The 26,278-nt window shown below is 38.7% G+C and overlaps 1 protein-coding gene across 2 annotated transcripts in view; it reads right to left on the reverse strand.

Annotated features, from left to right (window-relative positions):
• Positions 1 to 1,233: 1,233 nt before the first annotated feature.
• The window catches only part of mctp2a (multiple C2 domains, transmembrane 2a), a 41,330-nt gene continuing 16,285 nt past the window's right edge, over positions 1,234 to 26,278 (reverse strand). The window contains exons 14-22 of one of the 2 annotated variants that reach the window (XM_058388108.1): positions 26,112 to 26,213; positions 25,811 to 25,885; positions 25,474 to 25,593; positions 13,526 to 13,645; positions 11,593 to 11,634; positions 7,613 to 7,722; positions 6,847 to 6,956; positions 6,039 to 6,136; positions 1,234 to 2,565 (exon numbers count right to left, since the gene is read on the reverse strand). In XM_058388108.1, the coding sequence (XP_058244091.1) occupies positions 2,506 to 2,565; positions 6,039 to 6,136; positions 6,847 to 6,956; positions 7,613 to 7,722; positions 11,593 to 11,634; positions 13,526 to 13,645; positions 25,474 to 25,593; positions 25,811 to 25,885; positions 26,112 to 26,213 (837 nt within the window). In that variant the 3' untranslated portion in view covers positions 1,234 to 2,505. The remainder of the gene's footprint in view (positions 2,566 to 6,038; positions 6,137 to 6,846; positions 6,957 to 7,612; positions 7,723 to 11,592; positions 11,635 to 13,525; positions 13,646 to 25,473; positions 25,594 to 25,810; positions 25,886 to 26,111; positions 26,214 to 26,278) is intronic. The other variant, XM_058388107.1, reaches the window with a different exon arrangement.

The following is a 26,278-nucleotide window of genomic DNA, read 5'->3' on the forward strand; positions in this document are numbered from 1 at the left end:
TTTCAAGTTTTTCCAAACCCGATGTCTAGTGGTTTTCTGCATGCACCTACTGCAGTCGGAAGATAGGGTGTGTTTTAGTGAATTGCGCTCTGTAGTGGAGTGTGTGTGTGTGTGTGTGTGTGGGATTCCTCTAAGCTCACCTCCACTCCCCCTCACTCTGAAACGGACCCCTGGTGGCAGCTCCTGGGAGAGTACTGTGATGTCTTTATCAGACTGTCAAAAAGAGAGAGAGAGAGATAGCCTGGGGCTCTGACGGCTCCCCCGAGGCCAATCAAACTCTTCACGCTGCACCGAGCGATGCTCTTTCACCAGAAAGCAAACTGTGGAGGAGAGAAAGGAGTTGGGAGAAATATTCAGTGCTCCATTTGGAACAAACTTTCCAGTGCGTGCGCTAGCATGGCTATTTTTACAAAGCAGTCTGTTTAATAATTTACAAGGCTATGTAAAGGGGAAATAGAGAATGACTTAAGTTTCTCTTCGTCTCCAGTTTCCTGAAAGACAAAGCAAATATTCCTCCAATGATGTATAGGAATTGAAATCCATGCCAAAACTCTTCATTCACATCCCCAAAAGGCTCCATAGCTGTAATTAGTGTAATGATCATCACTGAACAAAAATAATCCCATGAATCCTCTTCCATGTTTCGACTCAAGTTGCAATACTTTGAAAATTTAGCTTTTTTATAAGGGAAGCGAAAGGGAATGTGTATATAATATGAATAAATAAGTTGATGAGGCAGAGAAGCTCCATTTACTGTACTTGGGGCTCCATCACAGAGAGCAACACTACACACTGATGGGTCTGCTGGAGAGCCATTAGGCACTGGAGGTGATTTTAATGAAAATGGAAGAGACTAAGTGCAGGCAATGGAGAGCATTCACTCTCTCTAGTCTGTGTGTGTAAGAGAGAAAGAGAGAGAGAGAGATGAGCTCTCTCATCTGGACCTTGTTATTGTGATAGAACAACAAAAGCAGTGCATTAGCCCGCTGCTCTGGACACATGCAGGTCTTTGATGTGTTGATGCGAGTGTGGTTCTGTCATGGCCAGAGCCCTCCAGTAAAGCTAGGATACACTGGATAATCACACAGCCTCAGCGCACACCGCTGTGTTTACACACAGATGCTTCACAGAACAGCCTTCACAGTTAATGGTAGTACTGAGATTGTGAGCAGTAAAAATAACATACTCAAGAAGTCAAATCATAAGTTAGCTTTATAACTTTATAAGTATAACTTTTTATTACAAAATGTATAGGATGAAAAATACAAATCATGTAGTCCATACACATTCATTAGTACATAAAAAAAAGCATTACAGTAATCCCCCGCTATATCGTGGTTCATATATCGTGATCCCGGTATATCGCAGATTTGGAACATAACTAATTTTATTTGCGGATTTTCCCGGTATATCACGTTATCTGTAAATCTTATAGTGAATTGTTTTAATGTTGAAATAAGGTCATTTATTAATAAAAATACAGTTATTAATTACAAAATATAAACATTAATTAAAATAAAGTAAAATGTTAAATATATATTAAATACTGTACAGCGTAGCGTTGTTTAGGAAGCACGGTGCGGGGATGCTGAAAATCAAAATACAATACGGCTGGAGGACTGAGTCTGGCCAATCGGAATGCCCCATTAATTTAATCACGGTTGTGATTGGCTGCTGGCTATGCGTGCAGTTGGGGAAAGGGAAGCAGAATTCTCCAGCGTCCCAGTTCTTCGCGTGTCACCGTTCCGAGTGTTTTGTATTGTTTTGTGTACACTGTATTCTAACGGTTTTTCTGTAAGCCCTCTGCACCTTCTAAAGCTTCTGGCAAGGAACATACATACATACAGTACTCACTATAAATGTGATATTTCTATGAATTTACCCAAAATTAATCTCGCTCTATGCTTGCAAATGTTTTCTGTGTGTGTTTAAAGAGTGTGGGAGGGTCATTTACGGTCATTTCCATTTTTTATGGAAAAAAAAACATTTGGGGGTGGAGTCCGTGTATCGCGGATTTTCGTTTATCGCGGGTGGTTTTGGAACATAACCCCCGCGATAAACGGGGGATTACTGTATTAATAAATATAACTGTTTGCATTACAATGTTTTATTACATTTTTCATCAGTATGTTTGCTCTGTACGTACTTTATCACGTGTCATGCAGGCCTAATCACCTTTTATTAAAAATAAAATTAATATACCAAAAGGACATTTTGTGTCGCTTATTAATTTATATTTTTATTGTATTCATTGACTTATTAATTGCTTGTTGTGTTTTGCTTCACCTTCTTTATCATGATCAAGCTCTATTAATTGCATTCCAAAATGCTGGTCTGCGAATTACTGACTGACATAATATTCACGCACACACATACACTGACATTTGAGAGGGGCTGAGCAGCCTCCCCACAGTAGATAAGTCTGATCGGCAGGGGCTCCACCTGATTCTACAGGAAGGGAGGGGAACACTTTCAACCACTGTCTCGCCCTTTCATCCATGAGCTCTAGCGCCTCTTCTTCTGTGCAGTCTGGATGCCAGGCGCTCTCAGCTCGCAATACTGCACCTGTAAAAACAAATAGCACTTTGGTGGGAGGCAGGTAATCTGAGCTCAGGCCGACGCACAGTAATGGCTCCCCTGAGAAGAGTTGCTTGCAGGGGAAAAGCGCAGCGGGCGTACCTGTAATGAATCATTTTTTAAAACACAGGAGCAGAGGGGATTAATCACACCAGGGAAGAATTTGAAAAGTGAATGGTTCCTCACCAGTGCCGCAGCATATAAAATAACCCCCAACCCACCACCCCAAAACATCCCAAGCCAAACTATATTGGATGCAGATGTGTAGCAATCAAATAGCCCTGCTAGCCCAGGTCACTAGGAGCTGGCAAGTTACGAGTTATGTCCTTTCATGGAAACTTTCTGTGCAAGACTAATTATAGCGGCTCGTAGGCAGGAATGTGTGTCTGGGCTGTGCTTCTTTTGATTGTGCGCTTCTGCTGGTCTTTCCAAAGATGCAACTTACACGATCCCTTTTATTGCAGACATCTTGATCTACAACCTTTGCTCCCCCGCCTCCTTTTAGAATCGCTCCAGAGCCTGTGTCAGAGATCTCTCCATAGGGTTTTGCTACAGACCCACACAATGTTACTAATCATTCACATCTTTAAATTTAGTTTAAAATAAATGGATGCCAGATTCAGCTTACCATCATCCTAAGTTAAAAATGATAAACTATTGTTACATACATCAGTGGTACATGTCCTTGCAAAGTTCTTAAGAGTAGCTTACTGCAATTGTTCACTTATCAAAAAAATGGCACGGGCTGGAGTGGATATTAGAAACCTTGTATAGAAGCAAGTTAGTCACATGAATGAGTATGCAAACACACACCTCGCAGGCTGGCCCCAAGTAATTAATACAAGCAGTGAGCTATTAACATAAGTGTTTAAAAGACAACAGCATGCTTACAAAAGGTAGGAATAGCCAAGTAGATTATAACAACCACTTAGTCCTGAATCGATAAGCATTTAGATCAGCAACTTCCAAGATCACCTTTTGTTCTGTGGTAATACAGGGCTATACCCTTTTGGGCTGTTGGGGCAATAAATTGTTGAAGGGAATTTGGAAAAAAAAAAAACTTCAGTAAATAGTTACAGTACACACCAGCCTTAAAAAAGAGCCACATCATTAACAAGATGAAGATAACACGTCCTATTCAACCCTGACCTCACTGTCCGTGATAATAATCATAATGAGAAGTTTTTTCTCTCACCAATACACATTGGAATTGCATTTCCCAAAATAAGTGTTTAGTAATCGAAACCTTTTAGGAATGCTGAAAAACACTACTACAGCCATGATATTCATGCTTCGGTAGCTATTTTCAGATGCAGTACAATGTTAGTTTTGTGTTATTTGATAATGCTCCTATGTATGCTTTTTTCAGGAAAATCTGGTTTCATTTAATAAATAGATTTAGGATTGCTTTAAAAAATTGCTTGACACTTAACCCATATGGAATAAAGAGTTATGTCCAAATCTAAATAAGTAAAATGCAACCTCAACAGGAAAAAAAAAAGAAAAAAATAGAAAGAAAAGATTTCAAATTCAGCTCATAGAACTCAGAGAAGTCAAACAGCTTTTTGTGTTTATTTTTCCCCAAAACAATTACCATGGTGGCATAGCTGTAACGTAGATGAACACACACTAATTACCTGCCCAGATGAGAAAATGGAGAGATAGAGAGAGAGGGAACAAAGATAATGGTGATTGCATCAGAACATGAAACCAGCCTCAGAACTGACAGATGCTTCTTGTTTCAAGATAGAGAAGCTGTTGTAAGAAGTCCAGTTTCGGGGCTTTGGGTTTGAAGATCTGCACAGGCACTAATTATGTCACTTTTAAAAACAGAGAAACAATTCAATCTGAGCTTTTGTAATATATCATTAATTTGAGTGATTCACATTGTTTCTGACACAGAGATTTGGAAATTTGCATATGCACTGCAAGTGCATATGTCTATGGACAGCACGCACACACATCTTATGTAATGCTTTAACATATATGTGGTGTTATAAAGGGAAAGATAAAGGGTTTCTTGGCCAACTTCAGTAGCTCAGTGTTGCTCTTACCATTGGATTAATTTGGCACCACAGTGCAGAGATTCTACATAGGAACCTAAAAATGATCACCAAAGTCAAATCCTTATCAAGGCAGAAATGTTTTAGCCTGGATTAGTGCCTTAATTGCAAACAAAGGGCCACAATTTCTGCCAAATAAAACCTCTAGGGTAAGCTTTAAAGATCCTGGAATTAATGGTTTGTCCATGCAGTATAAGTCCATCCCTGACTCAGAACAACTGCACCCTTCTGATGTAACAGTGAGTGACGTATCAGTTACAGGTGGCTATACCATCTCGTAGGGCCTTGAGTACAACACTACTCACTTAGCACTTCATTACTCCAAGATTACCCCACTTTCATCACACACAAACTAAACTGATAATGAGAGATGAGGCTCAAGTGACATCACTGAACAGAGATCAAAGCAGGGCCATTGAGTCAGTCCATACAGGCACACTGGCCCTTATTCATCAAAGCTGTGTAGAAATGAGCCCAGATTTACATTTACATTCATGACACCTGGCAGACACTCTTATCCAGAACTACTTATCCATAAAACAACATTCATCTCTTTGAACTTACCTTCCGATCAGTAGGCCAACATCTTAACCACTGAGCTACCATTGCCAATTTTACCAATTTGCCATTTAATACACAGACTGAGGTATGAACAAATTGTGAAATAAATGAATAAAACGTGCAGAAGGGAAAGAAAATTGTATAAAGCTGAGTTAGATTTGCTTTTGTCTGAGGATACAGCGAAATAATATGACTGTTCTGGACGTGTGCTCTATTTAGATTTTGTTTCCTGAAAAAAATATTTCATCTGCCAATTCCCACCCATCAGCCAGATCTCCACATCATACAATAACTACCAACTGAGGAGGGTGAAGGCTAACATTTGCCTTCTCTGAGACACGTAAAGCCAGCCAACCTCATCTTTTCAAACTGCTGCTCATGCTGTGTCACAGTGCAGTGTAACACACTTGGAAGAAACATCTATCTGCCATCTTCTGCACACATGAGCTCACAGATGCCCAAGATTGGCTAGAGTTGTTGAAAGGGAGTGTATGCCATCATTCCCACCCAGAGAGAACAGCCAAATTTGTTCCCCTGGCTCCCAGCCACGGAGGGCTACAGCATCGTCAGGATTTGAACTGCTGTTTAAACTCCCAAGAATAGAGTACATAGTTAGTAACTAGCCTTCCTGTGTTATGATTTCACAGTGTTGCAGCATCATACGTGTTAGCATTTTCAAACACCCCTCTATAATAAGATTGGCAAAACAAGCTTCACCTGACTGCTAACACATGTATGGCACATAATCTATTGTCATGTTACTTGGCAGTAGATATCAGTGCATTATATATTGATTATTTTTGGACAGGCTGTTAGATAATGCAACTGAACTCTTACCTTCTGAACATCAGATGGTACTCTCCTGAGAAAATCCAGTAGTTCGTTGTTTTCAATGGCATATGGGTTGCGGAGCTTCTTTATAAATTTATTAATACCTGAAAAAGTGATATATAGATCAATAAACAGACAGACAGACAAGCAAGCAGGCAAAGAGACAAAGACAAACTTTTACTGAAAGGATAAAAGTGTGATGGAAACCACCACTAAATTTGTAACATTTCCAGGATGTAAAATAGTTGCTATATGTTGCCATTTGGCCTAATCTTTCATATAATATGGTGCAATTCTTTTCAGTTTCATCATATTTGACAACGTTTTCCTTTTTGGCAAACACAGACCACCACAAATGATAGTTTTATCACTAATATATTATCACCAATATATACTAAGAAGGCTTAGTAAGGAAAATCATTGCATCTTTGTAACTGACTCAAGGCAGAATGTTGTCAACATTATTTTAAGAAGTTGAAAGTTTTTATGAGTTTCTGCAGTACAATCATAGATGTGTGATATTACCATGCAGTGTATCTTGAGGGCACACACAGAGCCTCATTTAAGATCAGTACATCTGTGCACCCCTACATTGCCGAATAAGCAACAGTAGATCAAATTCCCAATTCTGATCTGCTAGTCTAGGCAGCACGGTGAAAATGGATGACTGTTATAATGCCTTTAGTCAGCCGTCACTAAGCTGCCAGGTGCAATCATAAGCAACGGTGATCTGGTAATATTTTCTAAAATGTAGCTGGAATAACAGAGTCGAACTACATGACACACAGCTGGATGTGCATGCTCGCTTACTTACCCCACAACAAGACGATGTAGCGCAAAGGGATGAAGTAGAGTGTAGCTGTAGCAATGAACATGACGCAACAGGCCAGGAAGGACAAGAATGGCACTGACCAGTTGAAAGTACTGCCAAAAATTAATGATTACATTTTAGATTATTTAGATAGGGAGATGTCTCTTATCTGCACAGGCTTATCATAAAATTTTTTATTACTTTAATTAATCTATATTTACAAAATAATTTTAATTCAGTTCAATTTTTTGTACAGTGCTTTTAAGAATAGACACTATCTCAAAGATTTCCAGAAATATTAAAAATTAGAAAAGGAATTACGGCATTATTTACAGGTTCTTTTATATAATCTGCAGTATAAATTTAGCTGTAACATTGCTGCAATATAATTTTATGTTGGTCATTCTTTGGACAAGATCAGTATGTGATCTTAGAGTGTTAACTCTATACACCTTTAACAACAGCTTAGCAACTCTTACAGACTGCTTCACAAACCCACAACCTGTCAACTTGAGAACTGCGATAATTATCCATGAACATGTATCACTAGTAATGAATATACAAAACTTCTAATTACACTGGCAGCAATGCAAGTTATTTAAAGTTGTTATATTTGTGTGAAAAGAGAACTGTCTTAAAAAAGGTGCTTAAACACAGTTTCACTGGCATTTGAATATCATTTAGAGTGAAATGGTTTCTTTTTCTGGCCGGCAATGTATATATGAATACAGTCCATAACGGGAGGTCATGTAGAAGGTTCACCACTTACTTCTTTACCCTTTCTCCGAAGCTTGCTATTTCATCGAGAACACATTGGACGGTGAGCACAATTTCATGAACCATATGGATTTTCTCCATCAGGCCTCTTTTCTCTGATTCCTAAAGAAGAAAAAAACAGTGATGAGGCATGTCAGTCACTGGAAAACGGCAGATAAAGAGGGGTTTATTTCCAGTGCGCTATCAGAAGTAATTCATCTGCTCAATGGTGTGTAATGAGAAACTGCAACTTTGAATCTCCTCAGTGTTGGGGCTCTTTAGAAAATGAGCGACTTTCTGTGTTTCTTAGAGTCTGAGTAAGAAGAAATTCAGCTTTTTCAACCCCAAACAATAGAAGAGCATCACAATCAAAGATTAAGTGGTGAAAGAAAAAAATGGCCATCAGCAATCAGGATGAACACACAGTGGTGTGTGTGTGTGTGTGTGTGCATGTTTGTGTGTGTGGGAAAGAGTGAAAAAGAGAGAGAGAGTGTCCAATCCACAGCTCTATACTGGACAAGTGTTGGCTTGTTTTTGTAGAGTGCACACCAGCAGGTATCACACTTCTCGGTGCGAGGGCTATCAGCGAGATTGAGTGTGGCGTTGCACTCGAAAGATAAATCTATTACTGTCTGTGATCTTATGTAAGTGAACTTGCGGGAGTGTACATAATCTTATAATGCAGAGTGATGTTTTTACTTAATATGAGAGAATGGGAAATCCCATTGCCGTTTTGCACTTGATGCAGCTTGGAGTATCGGGTTGCGGTGTAATTCAGACGCACACACCAAATGGACTTTTGTGTGGAGGCTGTCCATTTTACTTAGGGAAGATTGCAAGTATAATCGCAAGTCCAAAGTAGAATGATCCCATCACAGATTCCTCTAGCAATGAAGCCCTGGTCTGGAGCTCTCCAGAGGCAAAGGGATGCAGAGAGCTGGAGATAACAGGAGTAATGTAAGCTAAAGGGAGCCAAGAAGCCCCACATCAAAAGGAGCGAATAATGACAGGAATAATGACATCTAGTGAGAGTGCCGAGTCAAAGAGTGGGGGAGAAGGGAAGGCAAGACATGTGATTGAGGGGAGGATGAGTGGTGCCTGTGTTTGTGTTTAAAAAAGCAGACTCTTTCCCCAGACAGTGCAATGAGAGTCTATATCAGCCCCTGGGAGAGAAAGGACACGACTTACAAGTCATTCTTCATTCCCTCAGACACAGGAAACCAGGGAAAACTAGCCATTCCTACACTCTTTATGTCTACCGCACACTGAGATCAGGGCACAGCCCAGAAAAAAATCCAATGTTCACATTTGATCAAAGTTTAGTAATCTGTTTTTTAAAGCTTACATCAAGTCTGACTTGTATGTTTGAAGAAAATTCATTTGAGGTGCAGAAGAGTGTGACTTTAATTCTCTGCATGGTCTGTCTTCGGACTATCATATGGACTCGCAAAACTTTTGCATATATGACTTCCCAATGTTGAACTCACTGACTGTGTGTGTGTATCTTGAGAACACAGAATGAATGATACATGGCAAATGCATCAATAGGCTCTTTTTCTTTATGCATTTTATTGCACAAAACACTGTGAAAGAAATATCAGTTAACAGATAACATTACTCACTTGATGATTATAGGTTTTAATCTGTGTATTGACTCATGCTCCTTGGAAAACCAAACTTCACAAGAACAACAGTCATTCCCACAGTGATATATTGTACTGACATTTCTAAGATTACTAATTAGAAACGTGTCATTTGAGCAGATTTTGAGAAATAGATATAAATACTTGAGATATAAATCACAAGGGTTCTTGGTCAAATTAAAATTGAAAAGGAAATGGTGTGAATTTCAATAAGGACAATTTCAGCATTATTTGCGTAATTCACAAAGCCTTAAGCCATGTGCAGATAATTAAAATGCATGTGGATGGTGGATCACAAATGTAACACATATGGGAACAAAAGGGATTAGAAAACAAAAGCAGCAAGGCTCAGAGAGTTGAACAGTGTACCATGCTGATCTACTATTAGCATTGTGTCCTTGTGCAAAATGATGAAGGTGATACGTTGGAGGAAACTGACATTGGTGGAAAGGGCAGAAATAGTACAGTTAAATTGTATGGGATGGGTTGGATTTTGTGTGTGTGTGTGTGTGTGTGTGTATGTGTGTGTGTGCATGTTACAGGTTTGGGTCAGTTCTTTTTCTGAGTGATCCTTCCCAACCAGGCCACAATGCCTCCCAGTTATCTGGGACACAGAATCAGGAAGTTATTTTCTCTGTTCCTCTCATTTGCTGATGCGATTAAACCAGTGTCGGTCTGCACAATCTGACTGTTACCTAAGGCCAAAGGGACATCTCTTTGCCATCACACATGATTGTACATGATCTCTCTTCACCCCAGGACAGATTTTTGTTTAAAGGCCAAATTATTTTTTTTTTCAACATCTGCTTTAGGCTTTCTTTTACTGGAGTTCCCATACTGTCTTCCTTCCAGGAAAAAAGACATCAATAGTGGTAGTTGTAACCCTCTAGTTTTTATTTCTTTTACTCATTATTCATTTATTTATTTATTTCCATGCTTTGAGAGAGGGTGGAAAGCTCTGCTTTTTAATCTGACTATATTATATAAAATTTCTAAGTCACAGCTTTTGAGCCAAATAGGTGCATTTAAGTAATAGAAGTTTACCACAAACCAATTATTTTGCTTAATTAGTTAAATAAAAGGACACGTTTAATTTTCATATAATGCAAAAGTGCTTAGAAACAGTAAGTGTCTGAGGAGAAAAGAATCCATTAGTTCTGATATTCATATTAAAAACAAACTCTGCTCACTGGCAGTTGGAATCTGAGCTGTCAGCTTTTCTTACTGCTAAATATAAAACAAATTAGACAAATAAATTAATCTAATATTATTTTCAAGTCAACATGGCAAACACATATAGATTGAATCTACATCAGTACTCATATACCACCATTCATGTAATTGAACTAATATCGCTATTTCTTTGGGATCAAAAAACATTTCTTTCTCCTTCCAAGATTTATCACAATTGCCTGGCTGCTGGGCACGAACACACATATAATGCGCATCATCTTTGAATTAGATGCTCAGCTCCGTATTTGGACGAAAGACCTGCTTTCAGCAAAGCGGTTTCTCTCTGAAGATGAAACTTGCCTGCAGTCATTGCAACTGAATATATTTAGCGCTTTATGGATATGAATCCTGGGCCTGCAGCCACACAGTGCCGGGGTCAGTGCTCACAGGCTCAGAGCTTCACACTTCCACAGTCAGAAAGCAATAACACATCATCTTCCTTAAACTCAATCCTCTCTGGAGCAGACAACATGGCTGATATGGCTATAAGCTATGTCTATGACTATACACATTTTTAATGGTTATGCCACACACTAAACAGAATTGCATCTGCAAAGACACTGAGGACTTTTAAGTGATTTATGATTGGTATAAAAGAAGAACACAAAATTTGTGTTTACCTGAAGCCTGTAAATGATTGCTGTACTTTGTATAAACAAAGACAATGAGGCACCATTTATTTATTTAGCCCAAGTTCAACTAAAGATGAGCCCCCCTATTCATATGTGTCTGTTGTGAAATTTTTCACACTGTATCTGTTCCCTAGAGGAAGGCTGACTTCAATTAATGATTCCATTCTGTGCTTATTTCTGCGTTTTAAAGGAGTGCAACGAAGCAACCAAAATCCATTTGTGGTCTGAGGGAACATTCCCGTGAGGCCACACTGACGCTGGAGGAAAAATGTACTTTACTGAGACAGTCACGGTGCCTGTCCTCATTTCAAGTCAGTTTAACTTGGATATTGCAAGTTAAACACAGAGGCTGGACAGACAGTGCGACATAGAATAGCAGTACAAGGTCAGACCTAGAGCTCAGTGAGCTTACTGACTGTAGCTAATCAAAAACAAGCAGAAAAAAAACAAAGATAAGACACATAAAAAAAAAAAGAATGAAGTACCTTTTCATCTTCATCTTCGTCCTCTGCAGCAGAGATGTTTTCCTAAAAGAGAAAGAGAGTGCAGTTAGAGGAGTCTGCAAGGTGGGGACATGGAGGCAACAGAGCATTTTTTTTCTAACAAACACCTCGTAATGAAAACCTTCTCTTGTATGTCCAGCCCTATTGGGAGAGGCCCGTTGCCTTAGCAACTACATCATGGGGTGACCTCACACAAAAAAGAAAGGTGAGTGTGATGGGGCCTTCTTCACAAGAGCCATGTCACTGCCAAGCAATCTCATTTCTTTACAAAATAAACACACACACACACACACACACACAGAATACAGAAAGGGAGCGAAAAATGAAAAACATTTAATTTGGACTGCCTGTGCTTGCATCGCTTTACATCAAGTCATTGCTCTCCCTGGGCATGTATGGGATGTGACGCTGGTGTTCTGATTCTACTGGGGAGAAGAGGTCAGGACACTGCTGTGCCCAGACTTTAACATTATTCAGAGAGCACAGCTCTGCTCGCAGCCTGAGACCCAGGCAACAAGAAAAGGAGAGTGTCGCTGAAGTGATGGGATGTATTCTGAATTGGGACTAAAGGGACAAATATTGCTTTTGAACCAGTGGCAACAGAGGTCACTCCAATTACATAAAAATGTATATTACTAAAAACATATTCATTCTATTCTATTCTTTCTTCTACTTAGTATGATTATTTTGGTGATTCATATAAGAATGGAGACAAAAATACTGGGTAATGCTTACATGAAGAAATCCACAATGAGGGGGTTGATAAGCTGTGTGAAGGTGTGTGACATCCGATATTTAGTGTATATTGTAAAATATCTACATCGTATATTTTCTACAAAAATACAATAGTTTATACATTATTTAATAATAAAATAAAACAGCTAACACTTTGTACTGAAATACCCAAATGCAGCTTAAATAAAAGCTTAAATATAATTATAAATATAATAAATGGCCTAAATATGTTGCATTTGTTCCTTTATATTAAATTGTCTGCAATATAATAATAAAAATAATTAAATTAAACAAAATATTATTTAGGGTAATTGTAGAATTGAATCTATGTAGATATACGATGGGGCCAAAAGTATGTGGACACCTGACACTCTTTGAAAATCTGATTTCACATTTAAATTTTGTTATAATAACATCCACTCTCCAGGGAAGGCTTTCCACTAGATTTTGGAGTATGGCAGTGTGGATTTGTTTCCATTTAGCCACAAGAGTATTAGTGAGATCAGGCACAGATTTTGGGTGAAGAGGCATCGGGCACAGTCTCTATGCAGGTCACTCAAGTTCTTATGCACCAACCCTGCAAACCATGTCTTCATGGACCGCGCCTTCTATTCAGTGGAAGTGTCATGCTGGAACATGTTTTGGGCCCTTATTTCTACAGAAGGGAAACTAATGCAAAGGCAAATACAAAGACATCTTATACAATATGTTGTATGCTTCCAATGTTGTGGCAACAGTTTGGGGAAGTTCCACATATGGCTGTGATGATCAGGTATCCACATACTTTTGGTCATATAGTTTATAAAAATAAGATTAAAGCTATATATTATAACTAAATTTTCTGTTTACTAATTATAATATATTTTTGGCTTGTAGGTGATATTTTCAGTTGTCTTTTTTTAAACACAGAGAAATTTAGAAGATAATGTTGAAATTTTTTCAGCAGTGAAACTGCTGTGACTGATGAGGACATTGCTGTGTGTGTGCATCTGTATATAAAGGTACTGACTGTGGCTGTATTAGTTCATATCATTACCGTTAGTCTGTGTAAAATCTAAGCTTTTGGGTTCCTTTCAAACACCACATCAAGTGTAGAGCATGCTGCTGATCTACTTGTGTTTGCCGATGGGGGTTTGCTACAATACTGTGTGTGTGGTGTGTAAGGTGTCACTGCACTCACCAGGTCCTGACTGTGGCTGCCCACGCCTGCCGTGATGTGGAAATAGTTCCAGCCGATGAGCAGCAGGAGGAAAAGAGGCAACATGAACAGCTCAAAGTGCCACACTGTCAATACAAAGATCTGAAAGAAGGAGAAAAGGAAAGGGAGGACAAATGAAGGGAGGCCATACAGAGGGTTAGACTGACAAACTGTGCAGTGGGCAGCAATATACAACATTCTCATGCCACCTCCTCAAATACAAACAAATGTGTCATAAGCCCTCTCAGCCTACAGAAATAACCCAAGCAGAATGGCATGCCACATTATTGTCTCTCCTGAGCATTGCAATCTCACAACCTCTGTCAGGCTATGTGTCTGTGTGTGTGTGTCTGTGTGTGTGTGTGTGTGTGCACGTTAGCAGCACAGTAGAAATTTTAATATTTTTAAATTCCATTTGCATCGATTAACACCATGCTGGCGCTGCGTAATTCCTTAGCAGCAGAGCTGGCCAGATATTGGCTGACATACTGTTTTCTGACTTCAACATAGAAAGAAAAAAACAAGTGCTGCTAGCAATTTGCTTTCTTACTCTTTGAAAAGCCCATAAAACCTGGTAGCAATAATACAGATTGTGCTGAATGAACAGTCCTTGATAATGGGAAAAGAGGAGGCACTTAACACCCCGCACCTCTCAGCCGCGCACTAATTGGACAGCCACGCTTAAGCAAGTTCAGTGGTGGCCTAATGAGTGTGTCTGTGGAGCTATCACAGGATTTGTCAATCAAGACGGAAGATGAAGGAAAGGAAAGAGTTAGAAATGAACATAATCATTTGTTTTGTATGTATAGAATGTTCAGCAAACCATCTAAAGTCATTAATAGTTTTGCTGTTTAATCAAATGTGAGGCATAATTAACGATACATAAATGTTATTCAGTAAAACAATTACAATGTGTTTTAGGGACTTATTGTTAATAAATATATATGTGTGGTGGATTTACATGCAACTGTAGATGAATATATTATTTATTCTGCACCTAGAAGGGTTAAGCAGAAGAAAATGAGCATGACATAGATGCACTCAGTAGTAGTTCTAATCGGATTAATGATGCTCTCCCACAAATTCTCTATGCTGGACACAGCAAGGTGATGGATACAGCAATGCAAGCTTCTGTATAGTCTATTTTCAAATATTTTTTTTATAATAAAACAGAATTCCTACTCACTGTTTACTCACTCCAAATGACACCTATTTTTTGAAGACACATCTATGAGGAAATGGTAATTCAGATATTTCTTTCATCCTCACTGCTAACACTAGTCAGCTAGATAACATGAGCTAACTTAATAGCATTTCAGAGAGGATTTTTATCTGATATTCCTAGATGTCCCTACAATGTGAACAAATATACAGCAGATGCAAGCCAGTAGCCAACAAAAAATCAGTTTCAGTTGTGTAGTCGCAGTTTCATAGTTTGCAATGACATTTGGTTAACCAACCAAATGATACTAAAATAGTAACTCATTAAAATATGCTAAAAAGTGTTGACATTTTTTACTACTAGAAGACATACTAGATGCAATTTATCCAAAAATGACTGATGTGACTCAAATCATCACAATGTGTTGTATAGCTGGCCATCATGGTGATAATATTGTGATAAATTATATCACATTATGCTTTTCTGCAATATCATGGAAATTATATAATTTCTTTATTATATATTCATTTATAAAATATAATTTCAAACTGACAAGCTTTTTTGCATTTTTTTTTAAATATTTTAAATATTTGTTAAATATCTATTATGAATTAAAAAATAAAAAATAAAAATACTTTTTTAAAATGTATTTATATAGCCATTAAATAAGGCATCAACAGTTTTTTAATGCAATGCAATGCAAGACTACTATACTGCTAGCAGTGTGTGTGCAAAAGGATATATCATAAAATGATGTGTAGAAATGCCACTGAGAATTCATGATATGAAATTTCTGATATAGAGCCTACACCTAGAGTCTAGCCTTAAGAGACTGCCCATATTGTTAGAAATAGCAAATAGGTGAGAGCGTTTGCACCAAGCTGCCCTTTAATGTAATCATTATATAGTCCTCTGCCAAGCCCAGGGTCAACTTCAAAATTACTGTCACTCTGTTAAAATAAGCAAAGTATATATAAAGATTAGCATATACAAAATCCTTTGTGCAGAAAAACAGAAATCTGTGTATGTGTGTGATTGTGTGTGTGACAAGAGTTTAAGAGTAATTATCACAATAGTTTAAAAATGTTCTTAAATTCTTAAAATAATTTTGGGGGTTTCAATACTTTTACCAAATGTCTTTTTAAAAAAATACAACTTCTCTAAGTATAAGGCAATTTCTTCAAATTTATATGTGTAGATGCAAAATTTATTTAGTGGAATCATTTTTTCCTGTTTTCCTGTAAGGTATCAGTATTTTTAGCAATAACTGTATTTTGCAGAGACATGCGTGGGTAAGCATGGAGGTGGTTAAAAAAACAGTACATTTGACTTCATGTACGTTATGAGATAGAAAGACTGCTGCTTCAGGCTTTGAGTTTTAGCACTGCTAAATAGCAGCATATTCCTATCATATGAGCCAGTGTCCAGACACTTTGCTCTGGAGAACTAGAGTCTCCCTAGTGTGACACTCAGGACAGGTTCACAGAAACACACACACACAGCCACTGGGGATATGTGAACTGTGTCTAACATGCAGAGGATTTTGCCTGCATGTCCTCCAGCTCACTGTAATGGCAAGATACACTCACTGGCCACTTTAATAAAAGCTAGAAGCTATACATTCATATAATTACCCAAGCCAGTCATGTAATAGCAGTGCAATGCATAAAATCATGCAGCTTCAGGTCAAAAGCAAGAGTTGATATTCACATCAAACATCAGAACAGGGAAAAAATTATTCTGTGACCTCAGTGACACTGGCATGGATTTTGGTGCCAGACGGGCTGGTTTAACTATTTCAGAAACAGTTCTTTTGGGACTGTCACATCCAACAGTCTCCAGAGATTACACAGAATGGTTTAAAAAAATGCAGTGAGCTTCTGTTCTGCGTTGATGTTGATGAGAGAGGTCAGGGGAGAATGAGCAGACTGGTTTGAGTTGACTGGGAACCTGCAGTAACTCATATAAGCCCTCTTTACAAATTTGTTGAACAGAAAAGCATCTCAGAATGCACAACACATTAAACCTTTAAGCAGATGGGCTACTAAAAACAGAAGACCACATTCGGTTCCACTCCTGTCAGCCATGAACAGGAATCTAAATCTTCAGAAGGATAATAAGACAAATATTTGTCTTAGGAGGATAGTTAGGCACACATTTGTGTGTGTGTGTGGGTGTGTGTGTGTGTGTACGCAGAGGGAGCGCTAAGCCTGTCTGGTCTGATTGGGAGTAATCTGCATCATACTGTGTCACAGTGTCACAGGTAGCCTGCCGCTGATAGTGCCTTTCCAGAGAGAGAGAGAGAGAGAGAGAGAGAGAGAGAGAGAGAGAGAGAGAGAGACAGAGAGGAAGAGAGCAAAAGGAAGCAAGTCTTCAAAACTGACACTAGCCCAGCAGGAAAGCTGAACTCCTTCACCCTCACTGCAAAAGCTGCTACATTAACCACTAAAGTGGAATTGCCTGGTCTGTATCTTCCCGAGAGAAGAGAGGGAGCCCATTCATTTCCATGCGGGGAGCCAGGACTGGGAATCTGTCACAGGTATTCATAATAGCACACTAATGCAAATTCTTGCTCAGCAGCACACAGGCTTGGTGGACAAGATAAAAGCGCAGTGCAATTCAGTGCCTCGTGCCGAAACACAGGGCTTAAATGAGAGGATAAACTAAACGTGGCAGAAAAATCTCCAGCTTGCCTCCCACCATGTGTGTATGCTCAAGCTTCAGCCCAAGTGTACTCAAAGTACATGCCTTTTTTAAACGCTAATAAAAATGTCCCAGCAAGTGCTGTGGAAAGCTGTTCCAATTCAGTCGCTAGGGCATTTAGACAGGGTCCAACTTGTCAAATGGCCTCCAACTAATGAGCAGAGACAGTGGTCTGCCTTCCCCCATCTCCTGAAATATTCTACCACTCCTGCAGAACTAATTCTCCTCTAAGCGGTTTTTGTATTATTAGCAGTGAGTGTCAGTGATTAAAGAAGGTAGATAAATTGCACCCTGTCAGCCTTCGGAGTAAATTAGTGCTTTCTTCTACATTGTAAAGATGTGGTGTAATGCTTTATTGATTAAATTTAACAATATGCCAACAGTGGGTCTATGTGACCAGCAATAATTATTAACCAATTATAAAAATAGGAACCAACTAGAAGCCATAAGTCATCATTGGGTTATTTGTTTGGAAACCATGCACAATTGAATAATGAATGAGAATTAATTTGAACAGGCACTGCCATGTTTTGGCAACAAGCTTCCTTTAGTGAAAACCATTCATGTGCACAATGATACACTGGATGTCCAAGGTAAAAAAAAAAAAAAAAAGTGGAAAGTTTTAATCAAAAAGAAGCAAAACAGCAGCATAGGTTTGAGTAGGCTTGACACCTAGAAAATGTGCTCGGAGAAGAGCGGCTACGGCAGAGCCACTCCACCTGCAGGGTTAAGAACAGCTCCGTTAATAAGATTCTGCCTAATGCATTTCTGTGGATCCTTGAGCTGATCCGTCTGGCTGGGTGTAATTCCTGCACCTAATAATAAAGCACTCAGCGATTAAAAAAGTGTGAATAAAACAACTCCAGGAGCTGCAGCTAGAGCTGGCAGCGGGTACTGCCACCCACGCTGTCCCTGGAGGGGGAGAGGGAAAGCCATGGCAGAAATGAAAGGACAAAAATGCTGCACGATGAGTTTATACAAACCTGCAAATTGATTAAATAGGAAATAGGGGTTTTATAGAGAGGCAACCAATCCACACTACTGACTGATGCACAAAACAGCAGCTTCTGGGAAAAAACCTGCTCTTTACTGTCAGGGATACGTGTTAACATTTACCATAATGGGAGTACATTACAGCTCCCTCTCTCTTGCTTAAATCAAATTCCTCTGCATTCTGCAGACAGATGGGAGAAATAATTAACCAAATAAATGCTGTGAGGAGAAGTTGAATAAATTGAACCTAAAAACAACTACTGGCTTGAAAAAAAAAGAGGTAACTGAAAACGGTGAAACACTGCATTTCAGCCTGCTGTACTGGCAGAAGGCAGGATTTGCAGATCGATTAATGGTAAAATAATCATTCTTAATAAAATATTATATATTTTATATTATTATATACGTTTACTATATATATATAGTAAACGTAATATTATATTTTATCATACTTTTTAAAGCTTCCTTTATTAAATTGATCAGTTCAAATATAATTCTGTATGTGTCATCTTTCTTTATCTGCAAAACCATGATGGAGAAGTTTGAGTCTCATGTTGTGTAGCTGCCAGCCAACGCGCTGAGGGTCAGTGAGTGGGCTATGGAATAATGCCAAATTATAAGAACATATCAGAAGTTTAACAAGACTGACTACTGGTTACAGGCTATGTGTGTGTGTGTGTGTGTGTGTGTGTGTCTGTGTGTGAGATAGAGAGATTTTAAATGAAAAGTTTTTTTTTATCTAGGTGAGTCGGAGGGCAGCTGCAGTAATCTGCATTGCTTACTCAATTAAAATACAAGAAAGATGATATTAATAGTGAATCAAAAGCCCCAGTGACTTGTCTGCTCATGCCTGGCTTTCACAGCCTGAGAGAGAGAGAGAGAGAGAGAGAGAAACAGAGAAAGGAACAATGCAGACTGTGTGGTAATGTTGGCTACAGCAATGTATGCAGTTCTTTATGAGTAGAGCAAGGAAAGAAACAATAACGTGTAATATGTGGCAAGTCCGGGATTTCAAGTTTCTATGTAGGCCAGGTAAAGTGGCTAAGTGACCATGTACCTCCCACATAATGTGTAGGAAAGAAATGGATGGAAGAATGAGATTAGAGAGAACTGAGATATTCAAGTAATAGTGGTGAGGATGGCAGTGTATGTGTGTATTTTTTTTCCACAAAGCATTTAGAATGCCTGTGACAAAAGAAGAACACATTGGTGTACCAGGAAAAGATACAGGACAAAGATCATTTAAAGGAATGCACTCAAAGTGCAATTACATGCATAACACCAGATGTGTTAACACAAGTTCATCATGAGTGGGAGAGAGGACTCTGTGCATGTTTACAAGAAAAAGGCAAGCATGTAGGGATGTTTTGTAAATAAAGTTACATTTTGCTAAATAGTGTTAATTTCCCTATGGAGGTATGGAGACTTTTCGGGCACCCTGTATATATCATAAGCTATTCTTATAATTCATTAATAACTTGTGGTTATTATTTGAAAAAAATAAATCCATAGGAAATAAAGTAAGACTTGTATGTATAGACCACATAGTTCCTCATGTTATTCCACTGAGCCCCTGCACTGGCCAGTGAGTGATGTTCTGATATGTGATTGTGTGATACACAGGGAGAAAAAGAAACAAAGGCAAAGATGAGGGGAAGAGGCCGTCTAGTAATGGTGCAGAATGGCTGTCAGTGGCTGCCACACTGACCCTGCCTCCACCGCACTGGCCACCAGTGTTTAATCCATGTCGGGAGCATTAACACTCAGCCACATCCTGGGTGACAGATCCGCCATGCGAGCCTTCTTCCCCTGAGGCCACTGGGGCCCAAGTGTCAGTTCTGCTCACACACACATAAACTCTGCTTACACACACACACACACACACGTCACAGCCAGTGAGGCCAAGCAGAGGCCAGAAACAGCCATGGGCAGTGATGCCTGGAGAGAACTGTCCTCTCTATACTGGGAGATATAGAGTATCTTTGCACTGGTCATTACAAACACACACACACACACACACACACAAACACACACACACACACACACTGCATAAGGATTTGCAATAGGAACAGAAATATAGCAACAAATAGTACAAAATTCATCAATAAAGAATATACAGCTCTGGAAAAAAAATAAGAGACCACTGCAAAATAATCAGTTTCTTATGTTTTTTTCTTCCAGGTGCATGTCTTGGTGAGATGAACAGTTTTGTTTAATTTTCTGTGAACTGCTGACAATATTTCTCCTAAATTTAAAATATAACTATTGTTATTTAGAGTGTATATTTAAAAGAAATGACAACACATCAAAATAACCCAAGATCATGCAGTAACTCAAATAAAACAAAATGAAAATAATTTGTAAACAAATTGTGTTAATGCTTCAGCTAAATAACATTAAGAAATCAGTATTTGGTGGAATAACCCCGATTTGCATGCGTTTTGGCTCCATGCTCCACACCAGATTTTTACATTGCTGTTGGGGAACTTTATACCACTCTTTTTGCAAAAAAGCAAACAACTCAGATTTGCTTGATGGTTTGTGACCATCTTCCTCTTGATGACATTCCAGAGGTTTTCAATAGGGTTCAAATCTGGAGATTGGGCAGTGGCCTCTTACTTTTTTCCAGAGCTGTATATTCCATTCTTTATATTCATAATTCTATTGTACACATACAGCTAAAACATGCAAATTAGAAACTCAATAAAAACTCCACTGAAGAATATTTGAGTGAATGGTCTCTAATATGTTGGACTGTTTTGAAGCTGTTTTCACTAGTGTGAGGACATGATTGGCCGACAGTAGGCCTGTCAGCATGTGTGATGAGAGCTGGGTCTGTGAGGTCAGCACAAAGCTGCGATGACGCCAAGCATACATGTCTCAATAACGCTCTCAATAACTGTCAGAGTGGCAGCCGTCATACCACGCTGAGCGCCTGCTGCACTCTGCCTCGTTAATTATTAATCGATTAGAGGATAGGTTCAAGAAAATCCAGCATGCACGCAGTGTATATAAACGCCATCAAGGGTCCTTCTGCCTGTCATATCCACAACATAAAAACTCTAAGACTCAGTGACAGGTCCCTGAAGCACCCAGAGCCTGTTGCCGAGAGGAGCGCACATTCAACGCACACTCGCACACACACCGCTCAATCCAACTGTCCAGGCTGGACCTCTTGGCAAACTTTCAAACTTGAAAAACAAAGAAGATTATAATACAGATAAAGAAGGATTTGCTCACACAATTATACATTTAAAAGGCTACACTTTATAGGAACTAGTGAATTAAACAGAGCAATGCTGGCTATAGTGTTAACTGAATTGATTATGACAGTCCAAATAAGTCAATTTAAGACTCAAACTGAAACTGCACTGTGACTCTGACCCTCTTCGGTTCTCATCCTGTCAGCTCAGAGAGATGCAGACAGGGAAAGAGATAGAGAGAGAACCCTCCATCATGGCTGCCAACTGTGTTTACAGCTGCACGACATCAAACATTCATCAGATGCCATCTTTACAGTCTGTGATGTGAAGCAATCAGCATTTCACAGCCTGTCAAATGATGTCTAAACCGCTTGCTACCTGGCAGTGTCAAAAAGAAAAACGTCTCTCTCTCTCTCTCTCTCTCTCTCACACACACACACACACACACACAGGTTTTCCGTTCCGGTCATGCCTACTGACAGCCAAAGCAAACTAACGTGTTAAAATATTCATATCACTTAAATACTTAAAGCACACTAATGAAAGTAAAGCATGCATGTTAAAGATAGCTTTTTTTCTTTCTCTTTTTCTCTTTCTTCCAACATTTTTTTGACCATTTCATTTATGCTAAGGATTTTCAAGTTATGAGGAACTGTAATTTGGCTGTGTAACGCACAACTCATTTAGCTTGTAAAACAATTTTTCATTCTATGTGGATAAAGAAAGATTTTCTCTCGCTCACTGCAATAAAAGACTTCACAGAGTACTCTTACTTTAGTGGAACAATATATGCTATATATGTATTTGGTAGTGCTATGACACCATCTGCAGACCAAAGTGGGCATTGCAGAAAAGAACTCTGGCTGACCCCTATACAGTCCCTGCATGCCACATCTCTCTCTCACTCTCTCTCTGTCTCTCTTTCTCTCTCGCTGAAAAAGAGCCATAACCAAAAAAAAGTGGCATTTTATAAAAATTTTAGCTCTCTTCCTTACTCTCACTTGTTTTCTTTCTCTCTGCCTCTGTCTGTCTCTCTCTCCTACACACAAAGCACTGTGTTCGTCAGGTGCAATTTCTAGACTCATTACCAGAAGATAAACAAGTCATAAATTATATTCCTAGTTTTTTTTCTGTTTGCAGGGCTGCAGACACCTTCTAAGCGTTCACCAGGTGTTTCTCCCTATACACAGACAAAGGGCTTTCAGGATTATCTAATGAGCCGGTTACTATTTTTAAATGGAATGCCATGGTGTGATATAGAGAAGAACTTCAAAAGGCCCACTTTCACTTACACTGAGAATTATGCAGTTAAAAACAGCACCATTGCTACACACAATAAAGTCCATGCTGAAGTACACACTTTAAGTAAATTCTGTAAGAGCTTCCATGACCTGCTGTGCAAAAGCTTAGTGAATGGCCTCTAATAGCATTCGCCACTTTATTCATAATATCCACATATAAAGCAGTTTTTATATGAGGCGTCTGAGTCAAAACATATCAATGTCAACTGAAAATAGACTACATATACAAAATATTAACGCTAGTGTGACAGCTTGTGCTTAGTCTGCTTGATCACATAGTGATGCACTTTATGTGGCATACACATACAAATCTCTGTGTGTGGATTAAAAAAAGGAGACTGGGAGAGGGAATGGGTATAAGCTCTATCCTGTCAGGAGGTCAGCATCGCCCTCTTGGGTATTTCCAGCAGCTGGGTAAGTGTGTGTTCCTGGAACAGGCGTGCCTACCAGAACCTATAGCGCTGGACAGACAAACCACACTGTGGTGAATGCATTATAAGTGTAAAACTGTGATAGCATAAGAACTGTGAAATCCAACCACTCTATAAATAATGTATTGTAATGTATATTATAGCCAGGTTCACATGTGGTGTAGCCTGGAAAGCAGCTTTCAGAGGGAAAATGCACAGTGTGGTCTAATTAGGCACATCTGAAAAAAGCAGGCAGCGTCCATCTGCCCAGGTGTGACTCAGTACCTTAGATACTTCCATCCTTAAGACTTGGACATATGAGTGACAATTTAAAGTACAAACCACAATGTGCTAGTGCTGATCCACAACAAGCTGCCAGAACAGCTCCAGTGTGCCTTGGCATAGATTCTTCAAGTCTGTAAAATTGTACTTGAAAGATGAAACAAGCATTCTTACGAAAGATGGTAGTTTCTTACACATCAGTCTAAATTCTCTGATATGCGTTAAGTAAGCTGAAAGCCAGTGACTGAGAAGCAAATAAGCATATAATTTACATATTTTCAAACTCTTCAGTTAGCTACTGTCATCTTAGAACTACAATATACATATGATCAGTCAGAAAATGAAAAGGTATTGATATGCAGTGACCTTTCCCTGCAAAGAGGACCCAAGACATTAAAGTCAAAGAGAGATTAGTCTTTGCGTGTGACAGTGACTATTATTTTATCAAAATGTAATAATGGTCTTTGGTTATTGATCTATACTCATTGGTCACTTTATTAGGTCCTTGTCCTTAGTACTGACCACCTGCTCATTCATGCAATTATCCAGTCAACCGACCATATTGCATATACATTTGTCTCTAACATGCTTTCTCCATCTGTCTGTTTCTCTCCCCAGGTGACCAGGCCCACCACCCTTTAACACCTTACCTTACCCAGGAGCACTGTTCATTCCAGTAGAACAGAGGAGATTGGTTCAAACTCCCAGCTCCAAAAAAGCCTGGAGTCTAAAAATATCTGCCCAACTACAGTGTAGCAGCACACTCCATAGGCTTCTGGAACAACACGGCAAGGGCAAGATCTGGTATTGTGCAGCATGCCATGAAGGTAAAGCTGCACTCTGTTGTGTGCTAAATAAACTCCCCCTAAAGACTTGCACTAAATTTTGAATTAGCAAAAATTACAAAAGTCAAACGATTTTATTTTCAACTTAGAAGAGTGGTCAAAGACTTCTATTGCAAATAAATTACAATACCTTCTTTAGTTCAGCTTTAGTTTAGTGGCTTTTACATATAATATATTTGACTTTTCAAGATACACTGCAAAAATATCTTGAAGTCATATAGTCAAAGGTATGTTGTATGTCCTATCATAGGATTATTATTATTATCATAAGATTATGATTATTATTTCTAGTTACTTCATTAATTTCATGTTTAAAAATAGTCTTGCTGTATCGGCAGGTCATTTTTCTAATTTTAAGTAGTCATTTCCAGGAAGAAGCAAAATTATCTGCTAACAGAATAAGAAAAAATTACATCTAAACTGGCTAAATAATATTTCATGTATAGTAGTCTCACAAAAAGAATTTTTTACAAAAATTTGTCTATGTTCAAGATATTTTCAGCAAACAGTACCACTGCTTTGCTTGCACTCATCACTGCAGCCTAATGCATTTTCACAGAATGGTTTCATAGAAACCATGCAGCCTGGATAAAATGGCAATGCAGGTCTTTATATTTGTGTTTTACTGTTTATGGGTTAGATACATTGCTAGTTTCCAGCAAATTGGAGTACACAAAATAGATTACCAAATCTTTAAATGTATAAAATTTTGTGTATACATTCCTTACGTTTGTATTCCTAAAATACTTTCAGAAAGTTAAATTACATTTATAAAGCTAAAAATCCAGCAAAGTCGCCCTTGCTAAATCAGAGCTAAATTGCAAATTGCAACAAAATGGTGACTTTTTCATTGGCAATTATCTGCTCTCACTTTGGATATGCCCTTTGTTCAAGGACAGATTAACAGCAAATATCTACTTTGACTGCAGCTTCAGAGTGAGAAGATAAATGTTCTTAATCATAGATGAGTGATTACTTTGCCAGCAAAGGCTCTATGGAGGCGTTATATAGACATCAGCTGGAGAACTTACCAGGAAGGCAATGATGCTCCTCTGAGTGCTCTCCCACTGGAAGCAGCTCTTAATGTACTGCAGCGTATACAGAATGGCCATGCTGATCCTCCTCACACGGTAAATGTTGCGTGCTAACAGCTAATGGGCGACAAATCAGTAGTTAGTAAAATGCCTGGCGTGGAATAATGTTCACAATAAGTGAGGTGCATAGAGGCTTTTACAAAGGACACATTGAGGGTGATAAATATTAATCCATCAAGTCCACTTAGCATTATATATTGATGGGAAACCATGTAAGAACGTACTGTTACAGTACTGAAAAAGATGAAGATCTAGTGGTGATCAGTATACAAACCTTCTTATTGAACTTTGGATTATCCTCCTCAAGCTTTGTTTCTTTGGGATGGAAGGTACGAATGGCAGCTCTGACCTTTGACAGCAAGAGGTTGAAACACTGTTAAGTTTAAGCCGTTACAAGCAGTTCACAATGTGTTGGTGAAGTTAAAGACACTGGTTTATAATGTTTCATTAATCTTCACCACATCCTTGTGAAATGGATTAGATACAATATACAAAATGTTATAGATTTTTTAAAATAATCTTCTTAGTTACATGACCAACCCCCCTCCCCACTTAAAAAAAAAAAGTATTGTTACTGGGTTATAGAAAATGTTGATCTCCAGTGTAATGCTTCCTTTCGATGTGTCTTCCAAGTTGTACTTTTTCAAAAGATTGGTTACTTGTTGTCCATTCGAAACCTACAACAGAATGTTCATAAATATTATCATGACATTTGTTTTTTTAGGGGTATGCTCATTCCCCA

This window comes from Hemibagrus wyckioides, linkage group LG04 (genome assembly GCF_019097595.1).
Source record: "Hemibagrus wyckioides isolate EC202008001 linkage group LG04, SWU_Hwy_1.0, whole genome shotgun sequence".
Taxonomy (NCBI): Eukaryota; Metazoa; Chordata; class Actinopteri; order Siluriformes; family Bagridae; genus Hemibagrus; species Hemibagrus wyckioides.